The sequence below is a fragment of the Haemorhous mexicanus genome, chromosome 12 (genome assembly GCF_027477595.1).
Source record: "Haemorhous mexicanus isolate bHaeMex1 chromosome 12, bHaeMex1.pri, whole genome shotgun sequence".
Lineage (NCBI taxonomy): Eukaryota > Metazoa > Chordata > Aves > Passeriformes > Fringillidae > Haemorhous > Haemorhous mexicanus.
In genome coordinates this window covers 15,147,813-15,160,719 of record NC_082352.1, presented here as the reverse complement: position 1 = coordinate 15,160,719, position 12,907 = coordinate 15,147,813, and the positions used below count along the sequence as shown (strand labels likewise).

General features: G+C 49.2%; 1 protein-coding gene across 2 annotated transcripts in view; it reads left to right on the top strand.

Moving 5' to 3' along the window:
- VAC14 (VAC14 component of PIKFYVE complex) overlaps nucleotides 1-12,907 on the top strand; it is a 59,223-nt gene that overhangs the window by 16,225 nt on the left and 30,091 nt on the right. For both annotated transcript variants that reach the window (XM_059857229.1, XM_059857230.1), the window contains 3 exons: nucleotides 1,955-2,099; nucleotides 2,389-2,454; nucleotides 11,763-11,916. In XM_059857229.1, the coding sequence (XP_059713212.1) occupies nucleotides 1,955-2,099; nucleotides 2,389-2,454; nucleotides 11,763-11,916 (365 nt within the window). The remainder of the gene's footprint in view (nucleotides 1-1,954; nucleotides 2,100-2,388; nucleotides 2,455-11,762; nucleotides 11,917-12,907) is intronic.

Sequence of the window (12,907 nt, the reverse complement as noted above, 5' to 3'; positions counted from 1 at the left end):
GGGTTTCCACAAGTGATTTTGGCACAAACCAGATTGGAAACTGCTTGTAGAAGCAAGATTCTACTGTGCTGTTCGAAGTCAGCAGACAGCAGTACTGTGGCAATCCATGGTACCCTGCATCTTGCCCACTTATCTCACAGCAGCATTCAGCTGGTGGGATGTGACAGCATCAAAGCCACCTCCAAACTGCCCAGCTTCAGGCACCAATTCTCTGTGCTGTCATTTTGGCCTCTTGCTTCTGAAAACTTGCATTACCCTGAGGTTTCTTTTTCCCCATCCTGTGCAGGCAATGTGTTTATTTGGTGTGGAGGTGCTACTGGGTCAAGGTTTCATTCTCCTCTTCCATCTGAAGCCCTGTACTGGGAGCATGGCAGGCTGTGCAGCTGCCGCGGGAGATGGTTTTGTAGGAAAACCAAATACAGTGTTCATTCAGGCTGGCTTAAGTGAACTGGGATGATGCTCCCTTGGACATCTCTCCCAAATTCCTCATGCTCTGGGTCCCTCCTTCCCCTCAGTTCTGTGTGTCTGAGCATTTCGCCCTCAGCTGTTGTTTTCAACATTAAAGTGAAATGCAATTTGCAGCCCCCAGCATCTGTTACGTGAGGAAGATCAAGCAGTCAGATCCCCACAGGGCTCTGAGGGGCTGCAGCCTCCTTGTCTCGCCCTTACAACGTGTGTCCTGGGGAAGATCAAATCCTATTAAGCCACAGCTCTACTTGCAAATTATACCGTGAGAAATCTGCCCCTTAGGATTTCTTATCAAACAAGATGCACGACAGCTCTGTGCAGGCTGCAAAAATCAGCAAGAGCCTGGTCCAGCCTTGAATAATTCAGTACTTTGGGTACCAGAGGTGTGACGTGGCTCTTGAGTGCAGTCTCCCCTTGGTGGTCTTCTCCAACCATCTTGGTTCTAACCATTATCTCTCCTTAAATGAGTTTCCTGTGACAGATGCTTCTCATATTCTTGCTGTCAAGGAGGTGGGAAACCATCAGGTAGATTTCAGGATCACAATCAGCACATAAAAATGCTGTATCGTGAAAATTTCTGTGTTGGAGTCACCTGTCCCAATGGAGGTCCCAGCTATTAGGGAGAAAATCTGGGAGACCAAGGGCTAAGAGTCTGCAAAAGCTGTCAATTTCTAACAGAGACAATGTCCCGGTGAACTAAGAGAGTTACTTCCTTTCATCTCTTGTTTATGATGAAGGGTTATCCTGATCTTTTGGGGTAGCTTTTGGGAAGCAAGATGAAGGTCTCAAGGCAGGGTTCTAGCAGAGAGCTGCATTCCAAACTCACTACCAGACAGGGCACCAGCTGCAGTTCTCAGCACAAATCCACTGGGATCAGCAGAACCTGGACGCCTTCATCAGGTTGGAGTTTGAGTACACATGGGTTAATGTTCTCTGAAGGTGTTTGAGCTGGTCAACCTTGAGGTGGATTCTGAGTGTATTTTATAGATCTCTAATTTTTGAACCCATATCTGGCAGCTGCACTATGGACCAGTTTCTCATACAGCCGTGCTGCTGTTTTCATTTAGAGTGGTGCCTTCCCATGTGTAGGTACCAGCTGCTCTAGGAAAAGTGGTAACACTCAAAGCACTGAAGATTTCTGTTGCTTCCAAAGCATTATAAGAAAAGAGAGTGACTGTTTACATAGGTAGATAGGACAAGGGGGAACAGTTTTGAACTAGGAGAGATTTAGGTTAGATGTTAGGAAGAAACTCTTTACTCGCAGGATGGTGAGGCACTGGCATAGGTTTCACAGAGAAGTTGTGGACGGCCCGTTTCTGGAAATGTTCAAGGCCTGGCTGGACTAGCAATCTCATCTAGTGAGTTGTATCTAGTGAGGGTTTGAGCTGAGGTGTTTGATGCAGCCTCTGGAGTGTTATAGACTTCCCCACCATGGGAGGAGTGAGTTGGATGTTACACTGAACCAGCCTCTTTTCTTTCCACGCAGCTGTGAGAGGATACAGGTGACCCTGAACCTGGATGGGATAGTTCAGGTGCTGGACTACCACCTTAGTGATACATCCATTGGGATGATGACAAGAATTGCAGTCCTGAAATGGCTTTACCACTTGTACATCAAGACTCCTCGTAAGGTAAGTTGGGGACTCAGCATTCAACTGAGTTTGTCAGCTCCCAGCCTGCTCCATTGCCTTGATAGCAGTGCAAATTGTGATTGTCTTGGTAGTTTTGCAAATGTGTGTCCACCTGCCTTTTCTGAAAAGGCTTTGGCTGCCAGATACCCCATAGCTTGAGGAAGAAGAGCTCTCCAACTCAGATGGAAAGTGCTGGTGAAGCTCTTGGCAGTCTCCCTCAGGGCAAGTATCCTGTTCCTGGGCATGACCAGGCCTGTAGGACTGATGCCACCCATCCTTCTTCTTCCAGATGTTCCGACACACCGACAGCCTCTTCCCCATCTTGCTGCGCACCCTCTCAGATGAGTCAGATGAGGTAGGTGCTGCAAAAATCCTGGAAGCTTATTGTCTCCACATCTAGCTGGGCTTTTCATTTTTTGGTGGGACTGAGATATTTTGTGAGGTTTGTCCAGTGTTGGCACTGAGGAGTTTTACCCTGTTGGCCAAACTGAAGAAGACCCGATGCAGAGCCTGCAGGTACTTGCCCAGCTGAAAATCCTGCTGTCTTGGGGGTTCTCTGGTGTGTAAACATTGTTCTCTATCTCTGAGAATTGATCATTCAAAGCAGCTCCTAAGAATCCTTTTTGCCTGCCTGGGAAGGCAGATGGGGCATCATCCATGGGACTGGGGTCATGGTAAGAACCTTGTTGAGTGGGTGTTCAGGTGCTTTGCATCAGCCTCTGTAAAGATGCAAGGGGCATTGTGTCCAAGCTGGCACTGCCAAATCCATATTCATGAGGCATTTAAGCAGCACCCACTGCTTGGACAGCAGCAGCAGCATTGCCTGGCAGGGCTGCTGTAGATGCCCAGTGGCATCAGGCTGGCTGGGAACCACTCAGCTTATAAGTGAGCAAGGATAATCAGGCAGCAACCTGAGCCACCTTGCTCTGCTGTTGAGCTCTTCATCTCCCACCTCCCAAGGTGCTGCACCATTTTCCTGCTTCCTTGTCTTGCTTCTTCCCCCCTCTTCTCTGGTTCCAGTCATCTCAATTTTGGTGTTGTTGTTCCATGGAGCATTTCAGTGCTTGGGTGGGAGGCCAGCATGGCCCTCAGCTGGCCCAGGCACTAGTAGAGCCTCCACCATTAGCTGGATCCTCTTGCCCAGAACTACAAATGATCCTGGCTGGTTTCTCATCCCAGACCTTCCTCATGGAATAAAAATCACACGCTGTTCTGTGCATTACATGCTCAGAGCACCAGACCCCAATCCTGCAATAAATCCCATGTGTAAGGGGGTCGTTAAGAGAGGAGGGAAGGGAATGACTTGCAAAGGCAAGCAACTGCCTGGCCATTTTCCATCCCCTGCTGCTTACAATGCAGACCTTTCCAAAAGAGTCCCCGAGCACACATCTGCCTTTGCAACGCTCTAGAAAGCCTGCATCTTGCAGATAGTCTCTCCAGCTTGGCAGGAGATCTCTGTGAGTCATGTTGCAATTACACTGCTTATTAATATTTGAAAAAAACAGTGAAGAAAGGACCCTGGTGGTGCATTTCCTCCATGTGACATAACTGGGAATGGCTCAAAAGTAATTTTAAGCTGATTTATTTAATCCTGGCTTCTATTTATTTAAATGTTTGGAGGTGGCTTTTTTTTTTTTTTTTTTGGTAAGGAAATCCATAGACGAGTCAATCCATTAAACACCACCACTCAGCTGGCTGTCAACCAGATTTACTGCTTTCTGCAGAGGAGATAGAAATTACTGAAATAGTAGGGAGGTTTTGAGCTGGACATTTTTGGGAGTGATGAGGGCACTCTGAGCTAACTGACCCACTATGTCAGTGCCTGTTAGGAAAGGGGATGTGGGGTGCTTGCTTAGCCAGTGCAGTATTTGTGTGCACAGTCATATTGTCCCACGTCACCTGCAGGCTGTGACCCCTCCCTCACAAGCTGCTGGATAACAGCCTGGGCATCACCTGGTCAGCATGGGGGCCTATGTGAGCTAAACATCAGCTCTGATGAGGAAGCATCTCCCTCCTCTTTCCAGATAGAGCTGTGTACGTTGTGTGGTATAGCATGAGGTATACACACATCTTCAGAGGGTTTTTGTGCTTTGTCCTGTGATGCTGCCCTCCCCAAGGCAACCTGCTCAGCAGCAGTGTCAGTATGATCTTTATTCCCAACAAGGTTGAACATCCTTCTGTAGTGCCTAGAGTTCTCCTGGCCCCTGTACACAGTTTGAAGGCTACTTGTCATTCTGCTGATGTGCCCTGGAGCAGTTGTTTGTCACCAGCTCATCACCAAAGGACAATCTGGCTTCAGAGGGTCAGTGCTAGTCTGTGCATCAGACTGAAAGACTGTACTCAGGCACCTTATTTTTAAGGTTTTGTCTTGTTGAGCTGCTCTCAGTCTCTCTCTGCATTGCCATAAATAATCAAGCTCAAAGCAAAGGAAGACTCATGCTGGATGGAGCCAGATGCATGCCCCTTAAGTTCTCACCCGTTTTTGTTATTCAAGTATCATTCAAGTAGCACAGGGTGTTGCACCACCTCCACTGTGCTGAACAGAGGCCAGTAACTCATGATGCATCTGCAGTGTCCTGAGTCATCTCTGCCATCTCTCCTATTCCCCTTCCTACCCAATTCTTCTGTGCCAGTAAGGAAATGGTCAAGAGACCTAGTTAAGATTCACAAAGGCAGCACAGAGAAGTTGGAGCAAAGCTGAAGCAGGCAGTTCCCTTTGATATGTAGACAAGTCGGGATCCAGGATTCCTCTCTGTCAGATGCTATGCTGCTGCACTGCGTCGCCTCATGCTGCTTCCTGTGCTTTCCTGACAGGGAGATGTTCTGTCCTGTGTTTGAGACCTGCTTTTGAAGGCAGTCTGTTAAAGCCCTGCTTAAAATTTGATGTGCTTGAAAACTTCCTTACAAGACATAACTGGATCCTGCTGGGAGTGGGTTTTTCTGCAGTATCTGCTCAGTTCATCTGTTGGAGCCTTGCTGCCCTGGTTGAAAAACTGATGTTAGGAAAGAGGAAAAGTTAGGAAATGCTGGTTGGGAGCAGTGAGTGGGACCTTTCCACCTGCAGGCTAAAGGCACCACAGCTGAAAGGCACTGCTGAAAAGAGGACATGTTCTTCAATTGCCTCCTTCTGCAAGTTCATGGTGCAAAGGCAGCTTGGGATGTAGTCTCTCAGTTCCCTGGATTCTAAGTGGATCCAGGCACTGAGCTGAAGTGAGCACAACAGGAGCTGAGGCATCTATGAGAAAACTGTGAAGCAGTGACGCTGCTCAGTTTCTTTCTTTGCTTTGTTTTCCTTTTTCCGGCTCTACAATGGAATGGCTTCTTTATGGCTGAACATGTTCCTGTTTGCTTATCTGCTCCCCTCAATCTTGTTGGGGGTTGAAAGTTGTGCTGGGACTTTTGTCTGAGTCATGCAGGAATGACGCATGAGGTGGAGCTGGTGTCTGATGTGAAGCTGGATAGACTCTGGCTTTCTCAACTCTGCTAACATGAAAACCTTCCCAGTGGCTCAGCAAGGTTTTCAGTACAGAAGCACTTCCTTTAGAAGTCTCCTCAAGAGTTGGTGACCTTCTCTAGAGAGAGTGAACTAAGCTTTGGCTGCTACTGACTTTGGAGGGCAGGTTTAGATGAGTTACTAAGAAGAAATTCTTCCATGTGAGGATGGTGAGACACTGGCATGGGTTGCCCAGAGAATCTGTGGCTGCCCTGTCTCTTAAAGTGTTCAGGCTGAATGGGTCTCTGAGCAACCTTATCTAGCAGAAGTTGTCCCTGCCCATGGCACGGGGATTGGAACCAGATGGTCTTTATAGGTCCCTTCTAACCCAGACCATTATGTGATTCTGTGATGTACTTGAACCTCTACATGGCCCTCAAGCCAGCTTCCCACAAGAAGCTGAAATGTTCTACCCTCTCTTGGGCTTCCAGTATTAAACTAGAAGAGAAGAAAACCCTGGGATGGTGGTATACTGATAGTCATCTCTTTCCTTTGCATGGTCCTGCTGCAGTGTCTCGCTGCAGCACTGCAGGGCTTCAGAGCCAGGTCTCTGCCCTGATCTGAGCTCTGCTGTCACACTGAATCCTGGCGAACTTCTCCTGTCGCACCCGATCCCAGTACAATGACACTGAACACAAAGGCTTGTGCCAAAGCAAATAGCTGTCTTAGTGTGGCTTGGTATGGAGCTTTGCTCTGTTGGGTTTAGAGCCATTGTCCTCCAGCTCCTGGCCTTTCATCTGCCACAGCTGAAGTATTGTGACCTGATGCAAAGCAGAGGTGTAAGCTAAAGACTGCAAAGAGGAGAACTGCAATATATGTATGCTTGACTTTATTTAAACTTTTTTTGGTGGTACATCTTCTCTGGAGGGAGACTCAAAGCTATGAGGTGATGAAGCAAGGAGGCAACTTGTTTTCAAGAGAGACTCTGAGGGTGAGCTTGGGACTGATATGGGGTATAAAGAAATGTGTATAATTCCAGTCAGATAGTGGAAAATGCAGTTAGCCTGGTTTGCCATAAGTGGAAGCAGCTTGTAGGCAGAAGTGGGATGATGCTTTCTCAGTGGACTCAAGACCACCTGGTTTAACAATAATCTATGTGCTGCATTCTGCAGAATAGGAAGTTTCTTTGTAGGGAATATGATCCATAGGGAGCTTCTTGGCTTAGCCCCAGTTTCAGACCACAATTTCCTAGCTTACATATGTATATGTATTTGCAGTTTATGCGTACAGTGAGGAGCTGGGTTAAACTGGCAATCTGGGCTTGAGGTGGTGCTTGTAGCATTCCTGGGTGAAGTTATGGAGCAGACTAAAACCACAGAAAACATGACTGCCATGGAGGACAGGCAATCTCTGTCCTGGGAAGCTGACTCAGAGAGGGTCTAGGGTGGGATGGAGATGTAGGATGCAAGATTTGGTGAGTTGGGCTTTGGGTGCCTGGTTCCCTCTGTGCAGAGGGAGGTGGTGGGTGAGAGACAGCAAATAAAAGCAAACCCTTTGCGTGTCATGAGCTCTGGCACTGTGGGTGTTGAGTTTAAAGGGTTTGCAGGCATCCAGCCTCCCAGAGCATGGCCTGAAGGGATACTCCAGGGCTTTTCTAGCCCCATTCCACCAGCTGGACCTGTATTGCATCCTTCCTTGCCCTTCAATGCAGGAAGCAATAGCACTTGTGGCACTTGGACCTGGTTTGGTTGTGAGCGTGGCAATTGGATGCAGTGATCTTAGATTTATTTTTTTTTCCCAACCTTAAGGTTTCCGTGACTTGATGATCCTTGTGGGTCTCTTCCAACTCAGCATATTCTGGGATTCTGTGATTCTATGAAATACCTCCTTGGCATCCTGTCCTGACTGGCATCAGGTGGCATGTTAAGCTCCCGTGCACTAACTAAACACATGTAAAGAGTTGCTGTGAGCTGTGACAGTGTTGGGCACTGCAGGCCTGGCCCTCACACCCCCAGCAGCAGAGACAGTTGGGGGATTTAAAAAAGCAGGAGGGTGGGCAGGGATTTTTCAGGTTCCAGCTTGTTTTGGGATGGCTGTAGTTCTATTACCAAGTGCCTTCCCCCACTGCTAGCTGTATTTGCTGGTGCTGTGAGCATATGTCAGCATGACCTGGCAGGATTTGCCCTGAGGAGGAGAGGAGAAGCCCCCAGGCCTTCTGCCTTCCCTCTGCTCCCCATCCTCTCCTGGGAAGGCAAAAAAAGTAGATCTTGGCAAGATCAGAGGATAAAAGTTACTGTGTCGGGGACCTAAAAAGAGGTTTGGTTAATTTGGTGTGGGAAGATTAATGATGGGCTTTCTTTTCTTTTTCTGTCTTTAAAGCTGGTGGAGGCAGGGGGGGAACGCAAGTTTGCTTTTCACACTGTGTGTGTCTGGGGCTCGGCCAGCCTTGCTCCTGGCCACTCCTGGCTCCAGGACTGCCTGCCCATGCTCACCTCCTTCCCTGGCTACAGCTAAAAGCGTTGGAAGAACAAAAAATGTAAAACAAATGGGGCTGCGTTTATACTATGGAGAAGGAGGAAGCACCCAGCAGCATCCTTGGCTTTTCCTTGTTCCCACTGGCTCTCTCCACCACCTGTGTTGCCCATCCTGGAAATGCCATGGGTGTTTCCACAGTCTCCCAGATTTTTGAGCCTCTTTGAAGTACTTTGCAGCCCTTAATGCTCTTGTTTTCTATCTTCTTAGTATCTTGCTTCAGCTGAATTCCCATCTTCTCCTTGGCAAGAATAACCTGATCTTGAGTGCCCCATTTCATTGCCCAGGGAATATTAGATGTCCACTAGGACATCCAAGGCCATCCAGGAGCATCTCCCTGCTGCACACAGGCATTTTAATTTATTCCTTTTTTCCCACAGCTTATCTGTAAATACCAGCAAGGACAACACCTTGAGGAGCCAGTCCATACCCTTGTTCACTGCATGTGTCCCAGGAGCTGCTGCTGCAGCCTGCTCTGGTGTCGTAGTAGTCATCATGTGCTGTGGGATGCTGTCTCACTCCCAGGGGTCTGCAGCACATTTGGGGTCCCCTCCCCTTCCTCTGCCTTGGGTTTGGGCCAGCCCAGTGTTCTGACAAGAGGGCAAATGCTCCCCCTTCCACGAGCGCCGAGGCACCGCTTTGCACGCACAGGGAGGTGCATCCCATCCAGCACACACCATCCAGGGGCTGCTTCCCCCCGTGCCACTGCTAGCAGAGCTGGTCTCGACTCCATTCAACCAGAACAAGCAGCAAATTAACCTGACCTAGATCTGGAAAAGCTGACAGTTGTGCGTGCCCTCAAAATCTGTGCTCTGGAGGCAGTGCAGGGAGAAATCTTGCCTATTCGCAGAGAGGAGAAATAGCTGCTTATTTATAACTGTCTGGAAACCTGCTTCTCATTCCCCGGCCACCCAGAGCTCATCCTCTTCCATGCTGCTCTTCATCCCTGTGCTGGGAATGGTTTGAGACATTGGGCAGGTCTCCCCATCCATCATGACGCTGCTTCTCCTGCTCCTTCCTATTTACACTAACCAGGCACACGTTTGCCCGCAGCAGGGCACACTGTCCTATGTCTCATCACCGCTGGGAAACCTTCCCAGAAATCCCCTCGGATCAGGCAAACACCCCTGGGGGTTGATCCTCCAGGCTGGCTGTCAGGATCACACCTTTGCCTGGCAGCTGGGGTGGGCTCTGGCCCTCGTGCTCCAGCGCTGTCGGTCCGAGGGCCGCTGGGTTCCTGACGGATGGGACCAGCTCGCTCCTGGCGCAGCCAGCCGTTGCCATGGCAATGGCAGGATATTGCTTTCTTACAGCCTCCTGGCTCACACAAAACCAGCCGCCAGCTCCAGCTCTGCTCAGCACAGGGATGTGCAGTGCATACCAAGCACTCCTGCCTTTCCTCTGTCCCCAGCTGGGAACCCTCTCCAGAGCATGCGGGAAGAATCAGCGGGAGCTGGAGCTTCCTGCCTCTTTCCCACGGCTGGAAAACCCCAGGTCTTTGCTGCCTGCTCTTCTTCACAATGCTCATGTACCGATCCCTCCTGCTTGTTATTTCCTCCGTATTTTTCAGTGGCAAAATTCAGCCTGTGCTGCTTTTTCCACCTCCTGCCTGTAACCTACCACAGGGGGGATATTCCTTAACCTCTCCAAAGCTTGCGAGATCCATGCATACCCTCCAGTGGTGCTGGTCACTGCTGCCCTGGCTACCCTGGCCAGAGCATCCTGAGCCCAAGCAGGATGTCAGAGATGGGGGCTCATGACACAGCTCTGAGAGGCTGGATTAAGGATCTGACCTAAAGGCATGACTCTGAAAGCTTTGGGATGCAGCAGGGTTGTTTCCTGCCTAGCCTGAGGGCTTGGTCATATTTCCTCAAGTTGTCAGAGCTGCTGGTGAAAACTAAGCTGGGTGGGGGCACCAGGGCAGTGGTGAGTGCAGGAGGAAGGCAGTCATGAGTGGCCAGGTCATGCTGTACATCAGCCACACGGTGCCTCAGCTCCTGGTTGTGCTGGGTTTGGCAAAATGCACCACATGAATGAGAATCCTGGCTCTTGCCTGACTGCCAGCCCTTGTAGCCAAGCCCTGAGTCCCTTTGCCAGTTTCAGCCAACATGACTTGGAAACCTTTATGGGTGTTATTTCCCCATTGTAAGAGCCTGAGAACCAAGCTGGTGCCTGTTCAAAGGCTGGAAGTTCAGCTGAGTCACATGATTAGCCACTAGAGAGCCTACATCAGGTTTTAGGAGCTCTGCTCAGGGACGTCCTCTGCTTGAAACAAAACACAGCCAGCACCACTCTGTCTGAGCCACAGATGCGTGAAATCCAGGCAGGGAGGGAGGACCAAGGTCTTCCCTCTGCCAGGGACCACAGACTCCTCTCCCTAGAAGAGGATGAAGGCTGGTGATGGCAGGGTCCTTCCACACTGGCAGTGAGCTCCCAGCCTTGACAGCATCCCAGAGGTGCTGTATTCTTCAGAGACAGCAGTACAAGTTGTTATCTTTTTTTTTTTTTTTTTCCTGCCTTTGGGAGCTGTGAGTTGAGACTTAATCATGTTTATAGGCACAGGGTCTTCCCAAGTGTGCTGGAGCCTTGTGGTGCTTATGGCAGGCTGCTTCCTCACCACTGCCTCTACACCATACACTGCCTAGACACCACACTGCCTGCTCTGAGGCTGCTGGGGGCTTGAAAATCAGCCTTAATTTAAAAAAAACAAAGCCCCAAAAATGCACTCAGCTTAAGATATCTGTGCAAAAGAACAACCAAGGAGCTCCTCTTTCTGATTTTAAGGGGTTGTATTTTCCAGCATGATAAAAGAAAAATAACCATAATTGGCTTTTTGTTTTTCCAGGGGGAGGGGTTTTCTATGTTATCTCCAAAACTAAAACTTCTATATAACTGCAGCTCTTCAGAAAGATGCATTGTGAGAGCACAGGGAAAGCCTGGGATACTGTGCTGATGGGCAGAGGGTGGTTTGGATGTGCTGTGCCAGATGCTGAGGAGTAAAGACATGGCAGTTGACCCTTTTTGGCAGCATTTTTGCTCTGCACAGCCCCGCTTCACTTTGAGCATCAGGGACAGCTCATGAAACATCTCGACCCAAGGACATTTGAATGAAGGGGGACCCAAAATAGCCTGAGACTTGAGAAGGGTTGGGGATGGAAAAAAAAAACCCACCCAGTAATAACTTCTCCAGAAGTGCTATATATAGACTGATTTGGTGACTTCTGGAAAGAGAGCTATGAAATCTGAATGGCTGCTCTGGCTTGACATCCTGAGCTGAGCCTTCCCTGGGATGCTGCCTTGCAGAGGGGAGCTGGCTGGTATGTGCTCCCAGAATATCCCTGTGCTCTTGCTGGGATTGTCCCAAATCTGAGGTTATGAAGGGAACACACTTCCCAGACTTCCACAAAGTGGGACAAAGGGAAAGCAAGCCCTATTCCTGGTTGTGTAAATTTGGTTTAATTTCATATGCTTCCTCAGGACTCTCAGAGCAGAAACTGGGGTTTTTTTCTCTTTTGTCTTTCCTTCCCCATCCCCTCTGCAAACATTTGAAATTTCCACTTGGAATTTTGTGGGTAGCCCTCTTTTACTATACTTTTCCCAGTGTGCTGGGATTTGGTGTTTGCTTCTGACCTCACCCTCTCTGTATGTGGATTTGGAAAGGAAAGCTCACCCTGCACCATCCCTCTCTCTCTCTGCAGGTTATCCTGAAGGACCTGGAATTGCTGGCTGAGATCGCTTCTTCCCCAGCAGGACAGACAGAGGAGGGTCATGGTCCCTCCAATGGCTCCGATGTGCGACCTGGCCCAGTGGAGCTTCATGTCCCAGCCAGGGCTGGCCAGCTGAGCTCCTCCAGTGAGTGCCCCTGTGCCACAGCTCCGTGCCTCCCTGCTCCTGGGCCCTCCGTGTTCCATGGCACCAGTCAGGTTTGCTCAGGCAAAAGGAGAAGCTTATTTTACAGTAATAAATCAATGTCTTCATCCCCACCTAGCATAGTTTGGGAATCGAGTCTGCCATGGCACAAACCAGGGCGCTGCTTTTATTTTTGCTGCTTTTTTCCCTGGTTTGTGTTTTGGGGTTTTAGGGCTTGGTTTAGCAGCAGGATGCCCCAGAGGCCAGTGTGGAGAGATGTCGTTGTTGTCCTATTTTTTATGGGATCTTGGGCTCCAGCCTCTTTTCTCCTTGTGAAAGCCCTCAGAGCCCTGGAATCGGTGCAGGATGAGATGCTGGCTGCAATCCCAGATCTCCAAAACATCCATAGATCTGCAGAGGGATCCCTGTGCCAGGCTGCCCACATTGCCTATGAACTGTTATGTTGCTCTGAGTGTCTGGCAAAACCTCAGGAGAGAGATGAAGAGGGACGATCCTGTTTTCTGGGGACTTAAGATATTAAAAAAAAAAAAAAAAATAATAACCTTTCATTAATTATCTTGCACATGGGGAAATTTTTTTCACCTTCCCTTGTCAGTGGTTCATGCTTTACAGTTGCTTGGCTTCTCCTTCTCCGCCTCTGCTGCTATTTAAGGGCCTCCCTGTTGTACTCCCCAGGCCAGGTCGTCCCAGCCAAAAGCACGTTTCATGTGAGCTTTGGATTGCAACCCGAGCACTGAGCCAAGGCTGCCTCTCCCTGTGCAGGATGCAGCCACAGGGCCTTGCAAAATCACACCAGAGTGAGAGGCTTTGCTTTCCCATCCCCAGGCTTTGTTTTCTCTGAACATCCTGGATCACTCACCCCTCCCTGGTCTTATAAATGTCTGCACTAGCAACCAGCTCAGGTCTTTGGCTGTTCAGGGTGGAAATTTTTTTTTTTTTTTTTTTTTTTTTTTTTTTTTTTTTTGGTGGATCT